We start from the raw sequence: 26,669 nt of genomic DNA on the forward strand, positions 1-26,669 counted from the left end.
TTTTTTCTAGAAAATTTCTGAGATTAATCTAAAAATTTCTGAGTTGTTTTTTTTTTTTTTTTGCTGGAAATTTCCTCTTTCTTTCTACCTTTTATGCCCACACTGTCGTAGTATCTTGTACTGTGATGTATAGTAAATAAACTTAATATAATAATAATAATAATAAAGCCATAATTTTATTTGTTCTGAAAAGGTAATGTCACTGAGAACCTCCACCCCCCACAATAATTGCTGCTATTTAACAAATCTGTTTTAAGGAACAGTCCACTTTCACGCTCCATGTCTAACTCAACTGTGTGTTGAGAAAAATCACGAGAAAAGATTGAAGGGGGTTTTTGGGGGTGTGGGGGAATCACGTGTTTTTTGGCACCGTCGACACTCTATAATGCTGCGCTCGTAATGGATTTCCCGCTGGTGGCTGCTGCTGACCGGGGAGCCGCAGCTGCAGCAGCGGAGCGCAGGGCATGAAATCAGCGCCTACCACTTGATGCCGCTGACCTTGGCCGGTTGGTTGGCTGTTGGCGGAGATCACGCCTCTTTCAAGCTTTTTTTAACCTTTTTTTTTTCTTCTTCTTTCTCCAACCATGGCATCATCCTCATCATCAACAGCATCACCATCCGACGGGCTGGATGATGAATGCGTGGTGCAGCGCGGAAGATCTCAGAGTGACCCGAGCAGCATCACCAAGGTCCGTTCGGGAGAAGCCCACGGTCCAGGTAAGAGGATGAGAGGAGGGCGCCGGCTGGGCGTCTGTTTTTTTTCTTTCCTTTTTCTTTTTTTGTTCTTTTTCCGTTTGATGCCGGTGAATCACGTGTGCGTGGTCGCGTGCTCGGTGATACCGCTGATACTATGTGCAACATGCGTCGTCATGTGCGTATTTTTGCGCTGCGCTGCAGGGCCTTCCAGGAACCCCCCACCCCCCCGCGCCCCCATCATGATAAAAATGTCACGTGGGCATTTCTGGGGCTGTGTGCATTCTGTCATGGTTCCATCACAGTGTCGAGTCTGTGACGCAATCTGTAAAACAACCTTATTATTCCATAAATCTGATCATTTTCATTGGGTTTATGATGTTTTTGCTTTGAATTTTCCCTTTACATGTTCCCTTTACTTAAAGCTGGACCAGCGCTGCTGCTGGTGGTGTATTTGGCTGTTTCCATGGTGATCCAAATGGCAGAAGGCAGTGCCAGGCTTTCCAACTGTGAGGCGACATGGTGCTCATCTGTCTGCTCCACTTTTTTTCACGTCTTTCCAGTAGCAGTCGTAAGCCATTCCAAATGAATTGCCAGTTCAGGCCTTGACGTTGGCCTTTAGTGTTGAGGTGGGATCCCCATTTCTGCTGGACGGTGTTGGGAAAGTGTTTTCTGTTGCTTGGCAGCCTGGGAGCTTTTTAAAAAGCTACTGCTGTGGAGTGTTGATAAATGTATAGGAGTATAGCTTTTTTTTTTTTTTTTGTAAATTGACAGCAGATTATAAAAACCTTAATCATTTTCATTTACATGATTTATTGTTTTTCTCTTTCCTCTCTTCCTACCAAAACCTGGATGGCAAAAGTCTTCAGTCTGGTTCTTCAGTCTCAATAAGTCATTTTTTGAAGGACAAAAATGTATTCATACATGTTTTCTTTACAGACTTCATGATTTATTTGTTATTGTTTCTGTTGTTTTCCATTTTTATTTTGACTATTTAAAATTTCTTCCTGTTTGTGTTAAATGTTCATCATCTGAGAGCGTGTTGCTACATTATTATGCAATTACCATGTTATTACTTGAAAATGGTCTCAAATCAACAATATGATAATTTACGACAATAATGTCTGGGACAATTTATCATGCCAAGGACCAAGGCCCCCCCACGCGGGCCACGTCCGCGCGGGCCACGTCCACAGAAATTACAAAGAACAAATCTGGTTCTTAATCAAATCCTAATGAGTCAAATTGAAAGTGTCATGGAGTCATCAGCCTCATGACATTAACACTGACATGAAAAATAATGTTGAAGAAATAAATATATCAAATCTAATTAAAAACAAACAAGTGATACGTTATTTACTGTTATGGTCTGTAAAATGTATTTATTCTCAGTACTAGATATGGTCTCAACAAACCCATGGCACTTCAACAATATTATTTTACATTTTATCTGGAAATAGTGTCTGTTTATTCTTGCCATACAGTCCTCTGTATTAATTATTGCTCGAAATGTCTTGCCATACCAGTTTATTCCTCTGTATTTACTTTAGCTTCTTAGTTTATTCTTGCATTTTGTTCTTCATTCATTTCCATTTAGTTTCCTTTGATTAATATTATCCTCTCTTGGTTTATTGCTATGTCCACTTTAGTTTCTTTCCTGTTGCTAAATTTATTTTATCGTTTATTGACGCTCACCATCAGTAATCTTCACTCATCACCTGCTGCGCTGCCGAATTGTCATGTGTTTCACATTATGTGTTGATTTTTCACTGTTCAGCGTCAGATTCTGTTTTTATGCCATAATTCACATCTAGTTCGTTGCTCCGTTTTATGTCTTGCTTCTCTTGTTTCAGAGTTTTTGCGCAATGTGCGCGGATTTTTTTTTTGTTGTTTTGTTTTGGGGGTTTTTAACTCCCTATGGTGCGCAGTGTTTGGGAAGCGTATCGATGGGGAAAAGGCAGACTGACATAAACCTTTTAAAACAACGTAAACAATTTCGGTATTCTGATTATTGAAATTTAAAAGTGCTTTGGTATCGTTGTTCTATCACACCCATTTCATACCGGACCACTTACAGCACCGGTGTTAACGCTATGAAATGAACGCTCTCTATCGTGGTATCATCCATTGGAGGGATTTTGTTATTTAAATGGATTAATTCTTCAGAGGGATACAAAGTGAGGGTATCGTGAATTTAGTAATTACATGTTCATAAGACCAATTTTCTGTTGTCCTCCCATGGAAGCGTGCAGCTTTCAAACGGAAATAAAACCCTTTAAGTCTCTGCATTGACATGATCACAGCACTGCCAAAACATATGTACAAAAATACCAGACAAAGTGAAGCAAGACCATCAGCTGGACTGATGCGGTGAAGCTACTAGTAGCAGGAGAACGGAGCTGCGCCAAGAAGCTACAAACACTGAATAGAAGGAGAACTGCCATTGATACAGTTGCAGCCAAGCATGTTTTAATGTTACAAAATACAGTTTTAGCAAGTTGCTCAAAGTCTAACCTGGTATTATTGTGCACATAAGGTGTAAAGTTTACCTTCGACCTAACGCCCCCCAAAGGAATCCCAGCACCCCCCTTTTGTAAAAGTTTCCACCAGCGCCCCCTGCCGTCCTCTGAACGCCCCCCGGGGGGCGGTACTGCCCACGTTGAGAACAGCTACTCTAGTCCTTCTGCCAGCGGCTCACTGACGCTGGCTGTGTTGGTGCCCTCGCTCCTCTTCAGGGCTTGTCGTGTTCTCATGGTTGTTATGGTTATGACACTGTGTTCATTTCTGTCTGAGAAGCTCTGAGTCAACATCAGAAGGGTGTAAAATTGCCCTTGTGTAATCGTTTTAGACCTAATGTCCACCCACCAGCCCACTGTTCCCGTGTCGGTGTCTTCCATCCGCATCAGGATGCTCTGCAGCGAGTCGTCCCGCTCCTCCTCTGCTCTTCCATCCCATCACACTTGATGCTAGCACTTTAGCTATCAACCCAGTTATGACTGAATTCACTGCTTGAAGAATCATGTCCATTAATAGGGATAAAAGCGGGAGCAACAGATCTCTGATGTCAAGGAGATCAGCTGCATAATCGCCTTGACAAAATTTTCATATGACCTCTCAATACAAGTATTACAAAGTAATGCATTGCAACACTTGGGCATTTAAAGTTTCTAAGTTTTGTACCTCTTATATGGCAAAATACCTACCAACGGATGGTAAAGTTTGCTTCGTCACAACTTATTCTGCAAATGTTTCCATCGACCCTTCAGCGCATTAACTCTTTTTTGGAAAAGCCAAAAACCACCTCAAGCAAGTATAAAAACGTTTCTGCAAAATTGAGGAAGTTATATAGAATTTTGTCAATTTGATCAACCTTTTTTAATGCATTGCTTCAAAATGCAAATAAAAAAATGTTCGAAGCACAGTTATTGTCTGCTCTGAGTGTGGCTGTTCAGAAAGCTGACTGCTGCTGCGGGTAAGATAATGACAAATTCTCTAAACAGAAACCCACTTATCTCTTAAAGGGGTGGTATCATGTAAAAAAAACTTTCTTGAGCTTTACATCATGTTATTATTTTCCTATTCAAAAACATGAGTGTTACTTTATTCTTTCATACATGTTTGAGAAATTCTTTAGTCTCCTGTGTCAACCATTCAACTGTACAAAACTCCACAATATGGGTTAAATGGTTAATAGAGTGACTTTCGCAGTCAGGCTTTTTACCAAAATGATTTTATCTGAGCTAGGACTGGGTAGATCAGTTATCAGTTCTGCCTACATATGATAAAGCTCATAAAATCATTTGATGAAAAAAATGTAGTTGCCAGAACATGAAAAAAGTGAAATTGCTACTGTTCATGTCCTGTTTTACTGTTTTTCTGAACAACATGCCGGTCTGCTGAGGCTCCCCTCGTCTCTTGCTGTTGCCCTGTTGCCTGCAGTCTGTGAGAGCCTCTTGTCCTTTTTAAAGGGGGCGTTGTTGTTCTTTTCTGACATGCTGCGCTAACATCAGAGGCTCTTATCGTCCAACCGCTGCACCTCCACCTCCACTTTTCCCTTTCAGCTGCACATGGCCTTCAGCTCAGTCCTCTCTATCAGTCAAATGAGAAAAGGTAAGGGCGGCTGCATGAGGCTGGGATTCCTTTTATTTTGCTTGCCTTATGTTTTATTAATCGGGGAGCCTGTTTATAAGACAGTTTGTCTCATTCTGAATTCAGAGCTGTGAGCGAACTGTGAGAACAGAAGACCCAGCACCTGGCAGCTCATGCCTACATGCACGCATAGACCCGTCTCCATAGACACACAAGTCATAGAGCGCACACTCCAGCTCACGAAAGGTGTTCCTATAGTCTGGAAAGAAGAAACAAAAGAAAATCTATTTCACTCACACAGCATATCTGCAGGATTGCAGCGTGTGGCACCTGTTAGGCAGAATCTGGGTCCTGAAGCTCACAGAACATGAATTCTATCTCTTGCTGCAGCCTCTTCCTCCATGTTTTTAATTCACGCCTGTTCTTAGTAGGGGCTTATCTCAACTCCCAGAACTGTTTTATTGAGAGCAGGGCTCAGGTTCTGGGTAATTAAGAACACCAGAAGGTTTCTTGATAACTCAAGATCAAACAATTGCATGGAAACAATACTGAAGAGGACCTGGGTGGACTGAAAAGGCTAGAATTTCAATTTTGGAGGAATCCTGTTCACATATTCACCTATTTGCAGATTTCTGTGGAACGGAGCTCCAGGTTATTTGTGGAATAACTTGGAGCTATTGAATATGTGCTCTATTCATAGATTCATGGAACACATAGAACTTCAAAGAAAATGCAGTGAGGGAAGTGGTGTGTTTGCAAGCTAATATACAATGAAAGTGAATATTTATGTGCTTCAGTTATTACTGTTGCTCTTTTAGACCGTATGGGTGACCATGTCATGTTGTTTGTGTCAAAATTTAAATTATTGCATATCCAACGGTGTCTACTTCCTTCTTGAAGGAGGCTGTATCCTTTCTAAAGCTAGCTACTGATTGACTAATAACAGCCATTGCAAGCAAATTAGGAGACAACTTGCAGCATGTCTAGGCTGGTTAACCTCTGGATTTGCCTTCTTCCTCTGATGTCCAATAGCAGAAGTAGGCTAATGCTAACATTGGCTAGGCCAGGATTAGCTTTGGAGATACTGGTAACTAGCCAGGGCTGGTCACCCACTGGAATGCCTACTAACTGTGCTGTCCATTGCCACATATATGCTAACGCTAGCATTGGGTTGGCAAGCAATAGCCTTACAGAAGCTGGTGGCCATCATCCCAAGGCTGGTCATTTGTGATTTCTAAATGTTTCTTTAAAGAACATTTTATTGAGAAAACTGGTTGGTGTTCAATCTGCAGTTGATATAAATTAGACATGCTGACTTGTTCTTTTAACAGTTTATTGTAATCCAATTTTTCAGAACCTTGAGCATCTTTAATTTGTTCTAGTTTATTAAGAACTAGAACAAATTAACCATCTCTTCAAACTGAAAGCAGACTGCTTGTCACCTAGTTTGTACTTTGCGGATATAATGTCCTGAGATAAGGAAGTAGCTACCAGTGGGGGTGTAATATTCTTAATTTTGGCACTTGTAGCATGATGGGAGAGAAGAAGAGAGATGCAAGAGGTTATTGAGTTAAAAGGAATGTTGTAAGCTCAAGACATCGTTTCCAGTGATTAATGCAAATGCAACTAGAAGCTGAAATACTTAGGTGCAATGATACCTCCTCGACTCTGATTGGTGTTTCCCCGCTAGTCTGCCTAAAGACCAAGGTCTCAGTTTGTTGAAGAGAAATCTGTTGAGGTTTCAAAGTATATGTGAACACCAAGCAGACCAGACACTGCTCCAAAAGAAGGAAGCAGACTATAGCGCAGGGCATTCTGGGTAAGTACAACCAAAACAAATGTGTGTATATCACCACCACAGGAGAGGAGGTGAACAAGTTGTTGAAGGGTTTGTTTTGTTTTACACAGTATAGTGTCAAAGTTAACCACATCAGCTGAAAATATAACAAATGTTGTCATTTTGATCCCCAATCCAACAGAGTCTGCTGGACGAAGGTGTGAACAAATCCTTAGGTTCTGCTCTACAGAAGAGTATTAATCTCAAACATTTTAACCAGATTTATTCAAGCTAAAACAAAAACCTTGAATTAAAAGAAGCTGGAAATCAGTTGAAAACTAAAGAATTGAGTCTTTTTGTAGACATCTGAACAAACTCAAACTGTAATACTTTTGAAGGGAACAAAGTAAACGCAGCAAAACGTGGTCAAAAAAGTAATGAAACCGTCAGTAATGGTCGCCACTAGAGGGCTCCACTCTGCAGATGGGATAAATAAGTGAGGTGACTGTCACGGTGGGCCTGGTACCGCAAGCAGCAAATCTCTCATATAGGATAGGGACAAATGGAGTGTGCAAGGTCGAACTTCCCACTGAGTGAGGATGCACAGTCACTGGAGTCTGGATTACTCAGCAGCCTGCTCCAGGATTTGCGATTGCTGCCTGACCACTGTACACTCAGTGTTATAATGATCATTAGGATATTTTAAAATGAAATCCAGTCAGATGTGGATAAAATGAATAAGCCAATGCTTTATTTCCCTCACATCCTGGATCCTCATACAGTATTTTTAGACATGCTGCAGGCCCCTCAATTTCTTCCATCTTATTTTTGTTTCAAAAGACGAGCTGCAGTGATGAAGGCATTAACATGAAGCCATTTGAAGTAAGACTCCTTATATATCCCTGTAGGTGCTGCTGTGTATAGATTTTACCCTTGAGTCTTGGTGGCATTGATTCTTTTAAATTACTTGGCTAAGATTGAGTGGCTCAGAGGAGCGTTCAAATCATATCTCCATATTTTCTGCCGAGTCATCTCCTGCGTTGTTATGCTTTTTGCAGAGACGTCCCTGGGTCCCACTGACTACAGCACCCTGGGGTGAATCACAGAGAGCACGACAAAGCATGACATCACCCTGGACCAATCTAACAAGAGGACACAAGCACTATTATGCAGGAGGATGTCATTTGATGTGGAGCAGCAGCAACAAATAAACAGAGCAATAAGGGTTTTATTTCTGCACACAAAGACAAAACATGTCAAAATATCAAGCAATGTGAAAGAAAATGTTTTTCAGGTTTGTCATGTGCAAAGGCTAATCCGCCATTAATCCTCTCTAAAAAGCTAATGAAGCAGGGAATTGTGTGCAAAGTGTGGCTATGTTAAGAGTCTGACAAATCAGTATCTTACCTGAAGTGAATAACTCTTCACCACTTATGCTGCGTTCAGATTTGAATGATTTGAGGATCTGCTTTACATGCAAAGTCTATGCAGACGCACATCCACAGGTGTATCGTAAAGTCTCATGGTGGATCTGCTGTCACACATTTTGACTTTGCTTAACGGGTGTCCATCACAACTGCTGCTGGAGTTGTTTAGTAGCTGGACATGGAATATCAACCAATCAAAGAGACTCCTCTATATGACGTAGTGGCCTGTAGTTGGTGTCCTGGCAGGAGATGTAGGCACTGATGCGGGTTAGTAAGCCGTGAAACTGGGCCTGACTGAGACACCATTGATAGTGACCTTTGTCAGCAAGTGGCTAAGTTGTGAAACTCAGAACATCTCTGAATCATCTGGTGAATTCAAACATGGTGCAGAGGCGCCCGACAAAGACGCTGTCTTGCTTTTAGTAAATAAAGCCACAATACTTTGTATACATTTCATCTGCCATTGTAGAAAGTGATCAGCAGAGGAAAATAAAGGCAAAAGTCAAGAGGCTCCTCCCAATGCGCAGGATGCCACACTTTGCTCAGACACATTTCTAGAGCGATTTTGATGCTCAATATCAAGCGTCGGACTTGTGCACAACCATCCAACTTGAGGCCTGGGTTGGAACCCAGCATTATGCTTTGTTTCCACCGAGAGGCATGGCACAGCATAACATCACGTCATATTAGTGCAACAAAAAAAAGCCACTCAGTAGTTCGTCACATGCTTATCGCAAGCAGTGACGCTATTTTCCCCCTAATACGGGCTATATTGTGATGCCAGTAGCTCCGTTTTAACCATATCTTACTATACTGTACCGTACTGTACTTTATTGTCGTGTGCCTTACTGTACCTTTGTCCTATGGACCTACCACTGAAGGGGGACCAGGAATAGTGCTGTACAGGTTGGTTTTATGGGTTGTTTTAACAATGGAGAGAGACAATATAGCATGCTGAACCACACTGAGTTGATTTGACATCAGTTTAGCTTTAGCTATGTCTGCTGTCTAGGGATTTGTTTATGGGTTAAAATCTGCAAAAATTTTATTGGAATATATTGTACCATATTTTTCAATATATTGCTAGTAATCAATAAAAAGACATTTGAAAGAAAGAAAAAAATTATTCCTGATTAAATATTTACATTTTTATGTTCTATATGTGAGGTACTTTATATGTTTTTTTTATGCAAATGCAACAACGACTACTGCTAAAACACAGTTCTGTATTTAATTATTCTAAAATAATCTTCTTATTTAAATCATGATCGGTTTCCTTTTAAAGAGAGAGTTTCATCTGGAACTTGTGTATTCAAGAGTTTCTGCTACAGCCGTAAATCTGAACCTCAAACAACACAAGCAAATAGTGAAGAACGACAAAGCTGCTTCTCTTGGACCACTGGAGGTTCATTTCATTTCTGAAATGATGTGATTGAACCATTGTTGTGTTCAGGTTGTGCTAAAAGGAGTTAGGAAGCAATGCTCCAGATTCAGCAGACTGATCTTTGCAGCTGCAGTTTTCCTCCCTTCAGTACGCCCCCCGCCTCTCTGCCTCTCCGTCCGCTCTCTGGGCTTAAGCGTTTGCTTTAATTACATCTGCCACGGGGAGTAAAGCACTTCTCCGTGTGACGGCGCCCACGCTACGCTGTTTCTGTTCTCACTGTGTGTTTTGTAAAAAAAAACTAATGTCTGAAATGAACTGAGTCCTGGGTGGTCTGAGCTGCTCTTCCATGCAGCCCGTAGTGATCAGCAGGGTGCACCGTGTGCAACATATTGCTTTTACTCAGCTCTGGAAGGATTTAGGTCAGCACATGAAACATTCATAAAAAGATACTTAATGTGTAAATGGCTGACAGCTTATGTCAAGTAGTTTCCCCCCTCGGCGGAGTGCAGTTGCTGGGTAGATCTCCGCTTCTTCTCTGGAAGATATTCGGATATTTACAGACGTGAGGATAGACACCCAGTCTGTCGAAACCCAGACAGTAAGGAAACAAAATAATTGCACATCTGAGACAGTTTCATTCAAAATCAGCAGGGCATGGCGATGGTGAAGGGCTCAAGCACCCAACACGCACGACCGTCATGGGTTCGAGTACCCGCGGTTGACCTTTGCCCCATGTCTCAAATGAAGGCCACTAGAGCCGAAAAACATGATTTAGACACAAAAGCAGTAGCAGTAAGAATGATTGCAGTGACACTGTGGATGAGGGTAATGGAAGGAAGGAACCTGCATCACATAAGTCTTTACTGACTTACTTTTAACTCTGCCTGTATGATTGACAGATTGTGTAAATCTGAGCAGCATTTGTAACATGTCAACATTAGACACTGATGTTGTTGCAGGGGAAGGCCGCACTTTTGTTGGTGTTGGAGGAGGGGAGATGGTGTTGGGGGGATGGGTTCATCCAGATTCTCTATTTCTCTCACTGTAGCAGTTAAATTACATCTCTTCTTGCTAACATCGCCTCTGATTTTAGTTCTCCTCTCTTCTCTAAAAGAAAAAGCATAATAAAACTGTCACGATGCTGGAATATTTGACTTTGATTTCTCTCTTCTGTGTTCATATTTATGCTTTGATTATTACTGTGGCTTGTATCAGTTTAGATTTTGCCATATCATTTCATTCATTTATGTTAGTGTTAGCGATGGATCTCAATTAAAAGTTTCCATTGATTTTAATTAATCACATTTAATCAAAAACTGTCCAAACTGACAAAATAAGCATTTTCAATTCAAAACCTTTTTTGCTGCCTAATTATTGAATAAATCGACATATTAGATCAACAACAAAGATATCTGATGTGTTTAATATGGATGCTAACATTAGCGTTAGGACGTCTGTGCTGCTGCTAGATATTTAGCATTGAGATGCTATGTTAGGTGTGAATAGCTTCACTGATAGGCTAACCCCCGTTAGAATTTAAGCCTAAAGAGCAGAAGTGGAAGCCTTCCATCAGTGCCAGACTGCGGCTCTTGTGGGACTCCAGCTCACCTTGTGGTAGTGAGAATGTGAAGCCAACATTCACAATAAAACTAGTAAGATTTTGATTTCATAAATTTGCCCTTTCTCCAGTTTTTGAAACTTTGCATCATCATTCTGAAGCAACACTCGTCTCTATGGATGCAGGTCTCAGGCTTTTTCTGGTTTATACAGATTTTTGGTTTACTGTGACGTGAGGTTAGGGTGGGCAATGTAGACTTAAAGCAGGGTGTCAAAAGTGTGGCCTGGGGACCAGATGAGGTCCTTGATGAGGTCCTTTGTCCTTTTGTGTGGCCCCTGGGTGGAATCTAGCAAATAGAGCTGTTGCAGATCAAGGCTATTTGTTTTTTTCTTTGTATGACATTTTCAATGACAAATTTATGTCTTAAAAAATTAATTTTAGGTACAAAACAAGCCCTAATTTATGTTTGCTTACGTTTTAATCTTATAAAACGTAAGCAATGTCTTCAGTGACATTTTTTACTTGAACACAGACTTAATCACACCTAATAGTTAAAATTAACTAAATATGGTCAAGGGTTTTCAAAGACAGTGAATTTCAGTTTTTGCTGAGAATAAACTAAAATTCATATCTTGACCCACAAGTTAGGAAACTGTACAACTTTGACATTCTTTTTCAGACATTTTTGTTTAACTGTTCTTTGTTGCTGAGCAGGTAAAAAGAAAATAATTCACCAAAAAAAAGCACTACACATTTTTAACTGAAAAATAAACAAATACATATTGTGATCCCTGAGTGTTTTCAACTTGACAGGTTTGGTCCTCAGTGCAAAATGTTTGGACACCACTGACTGGGTCATGATATTTTGTGGTACTATTGTGATAATGATAAAATAACTATTTATTCCTTCTTACTTATGTAACTGTTTGCGTGCAAACAGTTACCTAAATCTCCACAAACACAAATATTGCTCTTTAAAAAATGTGTATCATACATCTTTAGGACTCCGGTTTCATAAAGAAGTGTAATTTGCATCACTAAGCACAACAACTGGATTTCATCTTTTTTTTTCATCTTTTTTTTCATATTTATTGATACCCTTATTGAACAAACAGTAGATTAAACTGTTATCCAATAAATACAGACAGTTTTGATGAGCTTAATTGGAGTTTGTTGTGAAAATAATGAATGAAAATTCTTATGTTTAGAAATTTGTCATGATAAATGATGCGATAAACGCCCACCGCTACTTTGAGACTGACTTCCTGATTCTGATTTTAGCCGGTGCTCATCATTTTTTTCCACTTTTCCACTGGGAAAAAACGCATTTAAGGATCTAAGACACAAAAAGCAGAAACAACTGTGTCCAGATTGCCTAATAAAGAAGCTTTGAATCCAACAGAAAAGAAAAGGCATTAAAAGTTTATCCCCATCCATCCATCCTCGTTCAATGGGCTCATTCATATGTCCAATGGCGTTATTTCTGCAGATTTTATTTTAAAAAAGTGCATGGTAGGTGTTAACCAAAAATAGTGGTCAATAAACACCAACAGCAATTTTTAGATTTTGTCTTTCCAAACCCAGAAGAAGTGTCATGACGGGTGGATTTAAATAGGACCAAAGCAGTCTGGAGATTTGAGTGGCAAATTTAAAAAAATGTACAAAAACAGAGCCAGGCAGGAAGCAGCAGGGCAAAAATAATTTACAATGCAGGATCCAGGAAACAAGGAATGGCCACAGAGGGAGGAGCCAGTGGAGACCTTAGATATATTCTGAGGAGGGAAAAGTCAAAGAAACCAGAAGAGCTAATTACAAGTGAGTGGACGCGAACGCAAATGAGACTAAATAAAATGACATACGGGCTAACCCAAAACAGTAAGGAAATAAACAACAAAGAAATGATCAGAATAGAATCAAACACAAATGAAACTAAGAGTCCAAACAACTGCAGATTATGACATAAGGAGAAAAATTATGAATTACAATCTGTGGCCCATATTATTGAACTGCTACTTCTCAAATCAAGAAATAATGTCATATCTAAACTGGCGTTCTGAGCCGACTGAAATATTTGACTTCCTGTTGAAACTGAACTAACTTTACCAGTCATTTTATTTTCACTCAGTTCTAGTTGTTTACCATCTATATCATAGTACTGCTAGCATTATTGCATGATAGCAACATGAGTCTGTTAAACCTTTAATCTCCAGACTGACTGGTCATTTATTGGTTGATTGCTTTAGGATTAGGTTTAGATAATCATGTTGGATCAGAAGGCTGATGATTGGGGGTAGTAAAAAGAGAGCTTGGACCATATTTAATAAACAGTGTGAAAACTTCAGTGCATCTGGTTATACGACAAGTTACTCAACGTTTTTCATGTAGCACAAGCTTGCGTGCTCAACAAAAATACCTCACAACAAAATACCTCAAAATTTCTCCACAATGAGGATTTCTTCATCAAAGTCATCTGTTTTTAAGTTACCAGTTTAACTGAAGATGATAATTTACTGTCGGAGACAAACCATCAAACAGACGTGATCGCGAAAGAATGGATGTCTTTAGTTAAAGAATATGTTTAATTAAAAAACATATTAAACATACATTTAAATTACAATTTAAATGTAATTAAAGTTGTGGACTGTGACCTAATGACATATTTGTAATTAGTGTCCTTCAACAGTGGTACAGTCACTGCGTTTCCATTCCAAATGTGGACAAAACCTAGTGGACATTCCACTAACATTGAAAAAACACTATTCAGCAATTGCAGTGTTTCTATTAAATTATAAACGCAATTTAAAAAAAACGTGAATATGTTTGTTCATGCGATGAGTCATTACAAAACAGGCCGTGCCATCATCCTCCAACTACTTCCTGTCTTATTCTTTTTAGTTTCCGCCAGTAGTATCATCCACTACTGGTGTGACCTGTTGATCATGTGATTTGTGTGATGCAGAAAAAGTGTTTCCGTTGCAGTTTTGCAAAATAAACCAATTTTGATAGGGCCAAAAAAACCAACATCTTGTCGCCAAAACATAGCAAAAGACAAGAGTTTCTTTGACATTGCCATGGGTTCATTTAGCAAATGTATTTTCAAAAGTCAAATTGTGCAATTCTATGGTCAATGGAAATGCAACAACAATGGGCATATTGTAACCTGTCCAGTAAAATAACTGCTTATCAAAGCAAGAAGAAGTCTCAATGCTCAATATTTAGTTCTTGGGCAGACAACAAAAGCCAATTTGAAGTCTCCCATGGGTTCTGGCAAAGAAATCAGTCGGAACAAACTTCCTATTCCACCAAAGCAGCACTGAGAGTCCTGGCCTCCTTTCAGGCCTGAAGCGTCCCCTTCAGAGGAATCCCAGGCGTCATTATGTTTCTTGCTCACATGCGCAGCTCAGTGGAGGTACTTTCTTCCCCACCGCTACGTCCTCCATCTGTCACTGTGACATGGCAGCAGCTCCATGGCCAAGCAGGCATACCTGATCAATGATTCAGCATATTTGAAGGGAAGCAGGGCCGAAGCAGAGCCGCAGCAGGGCTGCTGGAAGTCAGGCAGTGGAAGAAGCACTGTTGTAGTTAAACTCTGACTCAAATGATCATCTGGAGATGCTAACAGAGCTGTTGGGCCATGAGCAAATCTGGTAAAATAACATTTGAAACAGGCTGATCTTATTTTAGCCTTATAAAATATTACACTTAGTTTTTTTGTTCTTTTAAATATAAATTGTTTTTAAAAAAGTGAACTTTTGTTATGCATTTGAAAACATAATATCTGCTAGGAAATGACATAAAATGAACTGTAGCATCTCACCATTTGGTAACTTTATTACCAAACCTTTCAGGCTTTGTAGAAAGAATAACATGATAATGTAATCTAAAATGTTGTTCTATTCTACTTTGTTTCTTTATGTTATCTCTTTTTAATTTTTAATTTCATACTTGTATTAGTGGCGGGACTTGATTAAAATTTTTAATCAGATTAACTAAAATCTGATTAATTAATCAGTCTGTAAGGAATTGATACATTAACAAGATAAGCAACATTTTCAATTCAAAACCTGTTTTGCTGCTAAATTACTGTGTAAATAGACATATTCGCCCAACAACATAGATATTTATTATTTTTAATCTGTTATTTAGGTTCTTCAATCATCAGATTGGTACAAAGTGTTATTTTATCCATTCAGCTTCCCTGAGTTTCAGGAACTTCTGATCATTCATGGAGCTTCTTTGGAAATTTGGACTGTGGATGCTGACATTAGCATGTGTGACATCTGTGCTGCTGCTACATGTTTAGCATTGAGATGCTACTTCAGGCTTGAATAGTTTTGTTAACTGCTTTTAGCCTAAAATAATTCTTTTTTTCAGCATCCAATCAGTTTTTCTTTTTAAGCAAAAATAAAGCTCCAGTGGGCCAAGAGAAGCCTCTTTGCCGTCTAATGCTTTTGTTAGTGGATGTTGCTTGTGCGTCAGGTTTATGGGCATTTCAGAAACATGAGACTACAAAAGGTTCTGACTGGAATTGCCCCATTAAAAAAGCGAGTAATTCCACTAAAAATTTGAATCCATTAAAATCTATGCAGTTAATTAATTGAAATTAATTAGCTAAATATCTGCCGCTGACCTGTACATAAAAGATTTAAAGTTTTGCTGGCTTTGTTATTTTTACTGTTACCATGTGACAAAATGGTCTTAAGTTCAAATCTTGGCCTGAGGTCTTTCTGCATGGAACTTGCTGGTACTTTGACTTCCTCCCACAGTTCAAACCAGGTTTAATTGCTGGTGTTACTTCTGGGTTTTTTTTTCAAACCTTTAGTGTTTTTGTGTCACAACTCACCTTTGACCTTCATTCCTTCTGCATACTGCCTGAACTCTCTGCCATGGATGGTTGAAACATAAACTCATCCACATTCGACATTTCTGCAATTTCAACCTGCCCTCCTTTCCAGACCATTATCTGGATGTTTGATCTGGTTTTGGGTTTGTAGGCTCCAGTCCTGACTCATCCCGACTGTGTCGGTAAAGTCAGAATAGGCAGAAGATTATATTTATTATCCAGACATTTTCACTGCGGCATGTTTTATTTCTGAACTTTGCACTTGAGGTTTGCAATCAATCCTAAAGAGCTTTGGTGCATTTTTTCCCATAAACGGGCATTTCATAAGTGCAGGTCTGAGCAGTTATAGTGCTGATGCTGAGGGTGTTTCTCCAATTTTTGTCATCTCCCATGTGACTGAACACGCGCACACACACACACGCACGCATGCACACACGCACACACGCACACACACAGCAAAACTCTGATACACATAGCTTAGATTTCTTGCACATTGTTCTCTAAAAAGGGTGACGCTTTCAGCTATTATTGAGTTGATGCTTACTACAGAAAGGTCACATCAAGTTATGTTAGTTATGTTGGGATAAGCACGTTTATGATTTGTCTTTTTTCAGTTCAATTCAGTTTATTTATGTAGTGCTAAATCACAATAAATGTCATCTCATGATGTAAGAGGCATCTACAGAAAAACTGCCATTTGGTAATTTTCCAAACTTTAGAATCTGTCTTTTCTTTATTTCTGGGGTTAAAGGTTCCTCATTTCTTCCTGTCACATTTATACAAGATTTGCGTGCTGATATATCGGCATTTCTTTTGTGGTGATATAATTTTTCCAATTAAAAATACCACTTATTTTGAGTCAGTTAAGAAAATGTGTCTCTTTAGTTAATGTAAAGGCCTACAACGCACTCAAACTCTGGTTGTTCCTGAATATTTCCAGTGTTTTAGAATATGTACATCTTCAGCTGCAGGGCATAACTGATAGCAGTTTGTGTCTTCCCTCCATCTTTGGCCCTAAGTATAAAACGAAGTCCTATAAATGTTGAATGAGTTTTGAGTTGAGCTGCATTTCCTACATCCTTGTTAATACTCTTTGCTTACGGTTTTTGTCCCTGAGGAGACATCCACACACTGACTTTATTATCTCTGATGTAGCACAGCCTTCCCTGTATGCTGCCATTGTGTGTGTGTGTCCAGCTAAAAGGTCGATCAGAAACCACATAGGCTTTGTTTACATTCAGTTTATTGCCGAGTGAATAATTAATGATTGGTCTTCAACTAGCCACTACTCTAGAAACTATGGCAATATATAGAAAAAGGGATATTAATAACAATTTGTATCAAAAATAAATTATGACATTTATTTTTAATTTTAACACATTAGCAGAAATGCTACATTGTCAGCTTTTATCGCCTAATGTAATTTCTACTGCCGTAGACAAGCGTCTTTATTTGCCAGTAATTTGTCTTTTCTTGACGACTAAGCAAAAAATTCCCCTTCATATTAAGAGCTTTAAAAGTGTTATAAAATTCCAATCATTGAATCTTTTTCAGAGCTTCTTACTTTCTTCAACCAGACATTTACATATGTCTCATTAATAATTACCGTTTAAGCTGTAATGACAACTTTGTTGTCCTTTAGCCATTTTAGCTCAGGCAGGAAATTGGTCTTGAGATTTTGTTGAGGAATTGTCATAATAATACAATTTAATTCTCTGAAGTTTGTTCTTGAAATATTATCACTCATATTGTTACAACTTTATTGTTGTCTTTTCCTACTCATTTTTGTATGACTTTGTCATCATTTTTTATTTTATTCTCATACAATTTTATTCTATGATTTAAAAAAAAAATTATTCTTAGACTAGGCCTCATTGAATTGGTCGTTCAAACTGCCATGAAAATGTCAAATATGGGTTGCATATGGGGAAAAAAATTGGATTTTGGTTGCATTACCTGCTGTCTACACTAACGTAGTGTATTTGGAAGAAGAAGCTCACCCAGGGAGCCTTTCATGCAAGAACCGCCACTGGTCTCAGCGGTTCGCATCCTACTCTGGCGCTGAATATCTGCTGTTTTGTGGGGATAAAATAAAGTTTTACTTAAAACTTTTCTAATGTTTTAAAAGCTCGTGTTTGAGCCGTTAACCTAAGTAAAACCATAATTTCTCTCTTAATCTTTAGGCGCTGAGTTTCATAATGTCTGTTTATCAGCTGAGCTTGAGTGTGTGTGTGTGTGTGTGTGTGTGTGTGTGCGTGTGTGTGTGTGTGTGTGTGTGTGTTCCATTTTTCTCTCCCTCCTCCTCCCGTCCGGAGGGGCGGGGTCCACATGATGCTACAAACAACACGAGCAGCTAGTTGCAGATGTAACACCGGCTCGCGCGCGCTGTCGCTGTGGCTCCAGAGTTAAACCGACACGTTCCGGACAACTTTTGACGCAGGTAGAGACGTTTAATATTTATGTTTTCATTTTATTTTCTAAAACGTTCAAGCGTTGTGGTGTGTTCCGTTACTAGCCAGTTCTTGGAGAACCTATGAAGTGAACACGGAGAGCTGGAGGAGCGCTGGATACCTAACGGCTGTAAGTGAGTTTTGCCCGAAAACACAGGGCTTTTTTGGAGGGTTTAGTATCATAATAGTGGTAGCTGAATTTATCTATGTCCATAAAGTTGTCCTTTATGAGTGTTTGACTTGAGAATTCCCGCTGCTTGTCTCGTATAACTTGAATAGTAATTCAAGACCAGGTCTGACCTCTATGTTAAAACTAAAGTTAATTAACACGGAACGTGCGTTTTTGTTAATGAAGTTGTGAAGTGACATTTCCATGTGCTGTCTGTGAGTGCAGTAATGGTAGTAGTGAACATTTCAGCGATACCGTCTACAACATTTGACTTATCAGGAGCCAGTTCTTTCTGGATCCAGATATAATTTTCCTATGATTTTTGCACCGCCATCACCGCCAGCGTAAAATGACCCCTCCACCTCTCCCCCGACCCGTACATTCTCTCCACTTGAATATTTCAGGGCGTCTTGAAAATTAAAAATGAAAAACGATGCATAATGCAACTCGGGTTGCATTATGCATCGTTTACACGCCGGGCTGTGATTGGCTGCGGCTCCGTGTCGATCCGTGTGGCAACAAGCCTTCCCATCATCCACCCAGCAACTCCGTGTTCCTCATGCCGTGGTGATTTCTCTGCCTCCAAGGGCCTTTTTTTTCCTGCAGCATCCAGCGTGGTAGCTATGGAAACAGCAGCGCTGACCCTGGGTGAGCTTGTTACAGTTACGCCGGGCTTGACCTGGATTCCTCACCGCATCCCAAGGCAGGGCGGTAACAGCTTGGACAACTGACCCGCTTCTCACATTGATTAGTGATCAAGCAGCTGAGGCGATAATCCACCACATGTTTATGAAGTTCTGATTGACCTTACTACTGTTTGTGGACTTTGTGAGGTTATATCTCTTCAGGTCTATGATGGTTTCTTAAAGCATCTAGGGAAGATGTACTATCACTGTGACATAAAGGATTTCTTGTTTTCCTATATTCAGCGTGCTACTAAATATAACTTCTTCGGTTTCTTGCTTCCCATTCATCATCTGCATGAATGAACGTTTTGATGTGAAGATTCTGACGTCTCTGCCCCTACACATTCTTCTGCTTCCTTATCTTTTAGTGTTTGCAGAACATATTTCTCATGTTTCAGTAACGGATAGCTTTATTAGCAACCCTGGTTTAAAAAAAAATTATCTCTTGCAGAAAAAAATGTTGGGGGAACAGAAACATAATTACAACTAATTGTTTTTAAAAAAATAAACTGTCAACTACTGGAAGCCCTCCAGCCAGTCCCTTTCACCAGTAGAACACTGAGTCTTCTCCAATTACATACATACAGAGAGGTTAGAACTAATGATTAATTAATAAATTAATCATTAACTAATAACATTCACTCTAACAAGGTTCTCAGTTGGGTTGCATTGATAAATTGGCTCAGATCTCCTTAAGATTGTGAAATCAACCAATTTTTACACGTGAAGCCGATTTTATCTACGCATCTTATGATGATTTCTGAAAATCAACCAATGTCCCCTTTTGCTTTGCAGTGAAAGTGGGTTGACTGACAGACCACTAGGTCACGTCTGGACATTCATGGTTAACAATAATTACGCCACTGTTTCTGGTTCACATGGCAAGATTTTAAAATTGTCGGACAATTTTCAAAACTTGAGAGACAACACACGTGGCAATAAAAAAAAAGTCAGGTAGGTTTGGTTGTACAGTGCGTGGTGTCGAGCAACACACCACACACAAATTTCTTCGACTTGCCAACAGTCAGACCTCAGACGGAAAATCTCACAAAACCTATTGAGACCAAACAAACAGAGTAAACAAACATGGCCGACTGGGAAGAAGAAACTGTGACCGTTTGTGGACTATTTAGCAGAGACAAAAAAAAAAAAAACGTATAAAAGCATCTCTGCTGTCCACCGGACTTTCTGGTGCGCCATGGAAGTTGTTTTGTCTTCTGTGCATTTTGAATTTCCTTCCATGATTCCGTCACCTCACTTTCTATTAGCTACACATCACATTCAACAGTCCGCGTTCAGGTTTGTTCTCGGGGAACAACACCACACCCGCTGCTTCACCGCACCTAAACAATCCAACATGTTGGATATCTTTCAGATTAGAGTGTTCCAGTCGTCCTTTCCAGAGGACCATATCACCCTTAACACACCATACACAGCATAAGGATCTCTTAAGATTATCTTTAGAGCCATGCCAATAATTGCAGCATCCTTAAGATGGTAAGAAGGGGGAAATCGGGACAAACACTGGCATAAAAATCTTGTCGTGTGAACAAAGCAGCTCTAGTTCCCAGGCTCTTTAGAGCATAAACAGGCCCACAGTATAACAGATCCTCCGCTATACGTTAGACTGGGCATGAGTTGTCCTGTGTTTCATGCCATGCAGTTCCGGAGTATCTGTTGCTGAAAAGCCTTGTCTTACTCTTATTTGACCAAAGAAAAGTCCTTGCAAACTCCACAGTTTGTACTCTTGTAATGGCAGGACAGAATTTTTTATTTTTTTCTCTCAAACAAATTGGTTGATATGTTGGTAAGGGTTGTCATGGAGACTTGATGACCCATCAATCCACATTTCACATCAATAATTGTGCTCTTAATGATTGTCTCTTTGTGTATTTCTCAATGTAGAATTTTTTCCCCTTGATCCAGTGTCCTCTAATTAAAGGGTGGATTTAAAAAACATGCTTTTGATATAGTACAGTAAAATCTAAATTATTTAATTTTATTAATGCATTTTTTTTCACCTAGGGTGCCAGTAAATCTGTCCACCAAATACTTATATTCACCAAATACGTGAATTCTTCACGGTGAATCATAATATATTCTATTTTAGTTTTTGCACCAGTTTGTAGTTTGAGTTGTAGTGAATATAAATCATGGTTTAAGAGATGAGAAAAACAGATGTTGTGGATGAAGACGCTGCCGATGGAAGCTAAAGGTGGCTCTGCTCATGGAACTGCTCACTGGCTGCCCACGACTCAGCTGCAGGCTCCCTGAGCTGTCAGCTTGTTGTCGGAGCCAGACTGTGTAGGAGTTCCTATTTCTGTCCTTTCTCCAAGCCATCCTCCTCCTCTTGCTGAAGCATAACAGAAGTCAGCTCAGTTAGCCTCTGTGGATTCTGCCTGCCTGTCTGTCATCAGGATGCCTCTTCTGCTGCTTATCCCGCCGACTTGGATGTGTCAGGGAGCCCCACTAAGAAGGGAAGCAGCTGATTTGCTCCGTCTGTGGCATGAGATCAACGCATCCTTAAAGCAGTTTGTCAATCAACATGGAGGAAATCTGTAGCTATTTGGGTTACCCAACAGAAATAAGTGGCACATGTTCATCTCGCTGCTGCTTGCATGTTAAATGTTGGGTGTTAAAGACAAGTAAATCCAGCAGTTGCTTGATTTGAACACTTTTTATTGGGTTTCAAAAAATCTTTGGAGTGTCTTTTTCCACCGTTGTAATGTAGATTTGCTAGTGTGTTTGGTATCGCTGTTCTATTCTTTAGCTGTCACATCTGATAATCCAGAAGTCCCGGTTTGATTGGGACCAAACTTGCAACATTTGTTACATTTTCAGCTGCTGCGTGTGGTTCACTGTGTCAGACGAACCAAACCCTTTAAGTAACCTGTGAGGGTGGGCAGAGAGACACTCAGTGAAAAAGACACTGGGTGCAACTTCCTTTTTCTCAAAATGTAAATAGTAATGCAATAGCGTCATATTTTAGTGGTTGTAGGATTTAGGACACATTTGTTTTGGTTCTGTTGACCCAGAATGCCTGGCGCTGTAGTACGTTTTCTGCTTCTGGAGCATCTTTGGTCTGCTTGGCGTTCATTCAAACCATGCCAGAGTTCACTTTACGATAATCGAATCCAGACCCAGGTTTTCAGGCGGACTAGAGTTCACTGTTTTGGTTTGCATCTGATTAAGCGTTCACATCTCACCCAACAAAGCAGACTGTCATGATCCGTGTTTCTGTGTTTATTTTTGAGTTTTTCTGTGTTTAGTCCCGTTTCCCTGTGAGTCTCTGTCCTGTCCTCCCCATTGATTGATCCCAGCTGTGTCTCGTTCCTGTGATTACCCTCCCAGTGTATTTAGTCTCACCTGTTGTCTGTGTTCCTGTCTAACGACTTTGTGTGTACCAGTCTGTTTCCCTGTGTTCCTTGTGCTCCCCCTTGTTCCGTACCTCGACATTATCATTAAATTCATCACTTCACGATAACCTGGGTCTCAGCGTTTCTCCTCACCACTTCCACCCACCAATTATGACACAGACATTCTAGACAACTTGATTAAAGAGAGTTTGATTAAAGCAGGCTTATCAGGGCTGGTGGAATGCACTTCAAAAAAGCCAAAGACCAAAAAAGTTAACTCTGGTCCACCTAAAAGAATAAACCCAGGTCAGCTGCAGTGAACTCTGGTGTGGTTCAAATTAGTGATGCAAACCATTAGTCAATTTAAGATTAATTGTCGATGAATGATTTATTAGATTAAAATTAGATCCAATGGATAAATTCCTCTTAAACCTTCTTTTAGTGTAGTAGTTTGGCCGCCATCCAGCACAGGGTGGCACTGGTTGTCCAAAACCATTTGATACAGGAATAAAGATGGCAGAACTATCCCAAAATGGGAAAGAGAATCAGTCCATACAAAGTCCGGTGTGGGACGCAAAACGCAAAATACACTTTTTGCAGTTCTGTTAAGAAATATTAACACTTGACTAACTCCTTAGGTTTCATCTTAATAGGTGTGATGCATGGCAGAGCAGCGTCAACTTCTCAATAAAATATTACTGAGTTGATATGAATGTGAGGATGTGATGACGACAGAAAAGTGGAGGGCATAACTCAGAAAAATTTTAACATTATGGAAAATGGCATGGTGTCAATAAGCACGGTTAATTTTGAGGGTTGTGTAGGTGTAATAATGTAATAAAATCACAAATTTCATTTTATTCAGTCAGTATTTAACACAGGTAACACACAAAAATGGTAAAACACAATAATGTGCTTCTTTTTTAAATTCAGTATATGAAAAATTTAGCTCTTGTTATGAAAAGATGGTTGGCCCTCTTGATACAAAAGGGGACTGGGGTTTTTAAGAAAGTGGCAGCTAGTCAATTAATTGTTTGTCAATTGATAAGACCAATCAACTTTTTTTAAGGTTTTATTGGCTCTAGTGGCCTTTATTTGGTAGTTAGTTGACAGGAAAGTGGGTAATGAGAGAAGGGGAAGACATGCGGCAAAGGTCACTAGGCCAGGAATCAAACCAGCGACGGCCACATCGGGGACTGAGGCCTCCAGATGTGGACTGTGCTTAACCCCTGCACCACCACAGCACACCCAAGACCAATCAACTTTTGATTAACTAATTAGTCAATAACTTCAATCCCTAGTTTGAATGCTTATGTGAATGCAAGCAGACAGGAGACTGATCCAAAAGCAGGCTCATGGTCTTTAACCAAAGACAAAAGAAAAATACTGCAATCGCTAAAATCTGACATCACTCCTTTTTGTCAGTGTCTTCTTCAGAGATATTCCTGTTGTTTCCCTTAGTGGTTTTTGGTTTTACAATAGCATGATGCCTAGCCTTGCTGCTGTCTTGAGTAGTAGTTCATTATTTGTGTCGGATTGAATCTCTCCCACTTGAGTTCCTGGTTTCAAGCAATATTAACAACCAGGAGGGCTGTGAGAATGATCTATTACCAAGAAATTAAAGTTTTGTACAGAAAATCTGTCAAATTTCATCATCACCATGTTCCCACAAATCTAAATATGATGAACTTTGACACATTTTTTAAACTTTTATCAAACTTTGTTTAGTATACAAATTATAAATATTCTCCTATCAGATCTGTAGGTCTAGTAACCTCTTTTGGTCGAACGGCTTTTTTCTTAATTCTTAATTAATTCTTAATATCAGGACTTGAAACTGATTGCAGACTTGGTGCCTTGTTCACATGAAGACTGATGCAGTTTCTCTCAGAAGACCAGTCTTGTAGTTATGATTAACAGCAGCCCACAATTTTTTTATGATGCCGCTTGTTTCATTGTGCTCTGTTTTAAGGTCATTTTAAGGTTTATGTTGTATATAATATTTTATCTTGCCGTGCTGTTTTACTGTCTTTGTTAAAAGATTTTTTGGCACTACTAGCCTTCACTGGACAGTAAATTGCCAGGAAACGGGATGGAGAGAGAGGGCAAATTGGCTCAGCAATTGAACCCAGGACGACCATTTTGAGGACTTCAGCCTCTGCTCGTTGTGCTTGTAGTCTACCAACTGAACCACCCCAACCCAGCCTTTAAACTGTTTAAAGGCAGTCTCCCGTTTGACTGCCTTTAAACAGTTTTATGTTGTTAGAAGTCTTTCTTGGGATCTGTGTTGCAAATGAGCTGAGGCTATAAATGTTCTAGTGTTTCTTATTTATGATTACTGCCTGTTACTATGTAAATAACAAAGAAAGAAAGAAAAACATAAATTATTTTATGTCTGCATCTTACAGTCTGACCTCTTCAGATCAATTGGAAGTGACTTTGTATTAATGGCCTGATTGATTAGCATCAGCAGTTACTGTAAAATCATTGCTGATGTCTTTACTTATAGGCATTGTGGTAACACAATGTGACGTCCTTCAAAAATAAATGATTAGTCGCTTTTGTATTTACTTGAGTTTTCTAGTTTGTTACTATAGTTTTTATCACCAATCTATAAAAATTCTGACTTGCCGTTTCTAATTATGGCAGATGGAACACGATTTTTCTTCCTGTTCTTTTTTTTTTTACAAATACGATTTTCAGACCTTTGTGAAAGTAGGCAAGTGTAGGTATTGGCCGATCGTCGTTCACCCAAAATTCAGGAAATTGGTAAAACACACCACTTAAATAAATTGTATGTATTTCATTAACTTTTATTATTATTGTTATTGCAACAATGATGGACAGCTCCAATAAACACAAGATTCTGTCAAGTCTAGTGATGCATGATCCACTTTTTTTACTTTCAATACTGATACAGATGTCTGAGGTTTAACACTGCAGAATTGACTTTCGTTTTAAACACAGATGTAAATGTAATGAATTACAGATTTTTTAATAACTCTGCACCAGTATGTCACACTTTAATACACCAATAGCTTCACAAGCCTGGTCAAACATGTAAAAATAACACAACTTTAATTTGTTCAGTCAGTGTAATTACAAATATAACAGCCAATGTAAAATAAATAATAAAGAAACTGAAACTGACAAAAACAATATGGTGACTACCTTGGTCAAAACATAAGCTGCAACAGGCCTTCTTTAAAGTGCAATTAAGAATAAATATAAATGTCAATATAGTGTAAAATAAATAAATAAAGCATAATGTCACTCAGACCACAGAGCATAGAATTTAATTGAATAGATCCACCTTTATTGATAGGGCAAACTGTCACCAATACCCGATATAGAATTTATTTCAATATTGGGGCAGATACAGACGTTCTACAGCCACATTCACTTCCCAGAATAGTCAAATTTGTGAGAATTGCCAGCTGCAGATGTCTACACTGATCCTGAGAGAAGGCAGTTGTGCTGAAGCTGATTTTATTTATTCCCGTGTAGTTTTCCAAAGCATCCCATTGTGAGTGGATCTCTGGCCCGGGAAGGTCCTGTCTGCCCTGAAACCATGTGAGTCACGCCCAGACAATGCGATTCTGTCTTCCTCTCAGAAATTAGGCTGGATGAAGCATTCAGAGCCACCGACCCACTTTTTCCTCTGTCACATGATGGCCGTAGTACTCGACCAATTGTGTTAGGAGAGGTTAAAGAAGCTGTGAGGGGTTTGAGAAGCCGTTGATTGTTTTGTCTGCATCCTGTCTTAAGATAGCTGTTTTCTGTCGTAGATGTAATGGACCAGCAGAGGGCGCTGCACTCCGGTGGCCTGGTCTCAGGAATCCGCACGCCTCCCGTCAGACGCAACAGCAAGCTGGCGAGCCTGGGACGCATCTTCAAGCCATGGAAGTGGAGGAAAAAGAAAAGTGAGAAACCGAGGCCCCCTGGAGGTGAGTGGTGAGACAGACTCTGGCTTCCTCCTGCGTTTTGACGGATCAGCTGGAGGATGAGGAAGAACGCAGCATGCTCTTGCTCAAGGTTTCTCATTTTTTCCCAGACGTTCTTTGGGCCAGTTTTCATGAATGTTTGTGTTGTTCAGTGGCTGAGAAGAAGGCAGCTGTACGGCAGAAGAGAGATGAGGTCGTCAAGCGAAGCCCCAGGGAGATGGAAACAGGTGCAAAACCAGAGATTAATCCCCCCCATCCCCTTCACAAAGCATGCACACAAACAGTTCCAGGCT

At 39.7% G+C, this 26,669-nt stretch overlaps 1 protein-coding gene across 7 annotated transcripts in view; it reads left to right on the top strand.

Annotated features, from left to right (window-relative positions):
* Window positions 1-347: 347 nt before the first annotated feature.
* Window positions 348-26,669, top strand: part of phactr3b (phosphatase and actin regulator 3b) — a 54,410-nt gene continuing 28,088 nt past the window's right edge. Inside the window, exons 1-5 of one of the 7 annotated variants that reach the window (XM_008410195.2) lie at window positions 18,082-18,211; window positions 18,287-18,351; window positions 25,940-26,005; window positions 26,221-26,379; window positions 26,529-26,603. In XM_008410195.2, coding sequence (XP_008408417.1) covers window positions 26,226-26,379; window positions 26,529-26,603 — 229 coding nt within the window. In that variant the 5' untranslated portion in view covers window positions 18,082-18,211; window positions 18,287-18,351; window positions 25,940-26,005; window positions 26,221-26,225. Of the gene's footprint in view, window positions 718-18,081; window positions 18,212-18,286; window positions 18,352-25,519; window positions 26,006-26,220; window positions 26,380-26,528; window positions 26,604-26,669 lie in introns of those variants that run through there. The other 6 variants (XM_008410198.2, XM_008410199.2, XM_008410197.2 and 3 more) reach the window with 6 other exon arrangements.

Source organism: Poecilia reticulata, linkage group LG5, assembly GCF_000633615.1.
Source record: "Poecilia reticulata strain Guanapo linkage group LG5, Guppy_female_1.0+MT, whole genome shotgun sequence".
NCBI lineage: Eukaryota > Metazoa > Chordata > Actinopteri > Cyprinodontiformes > Poeciliidae > Poecilia > Poecilia reticulata.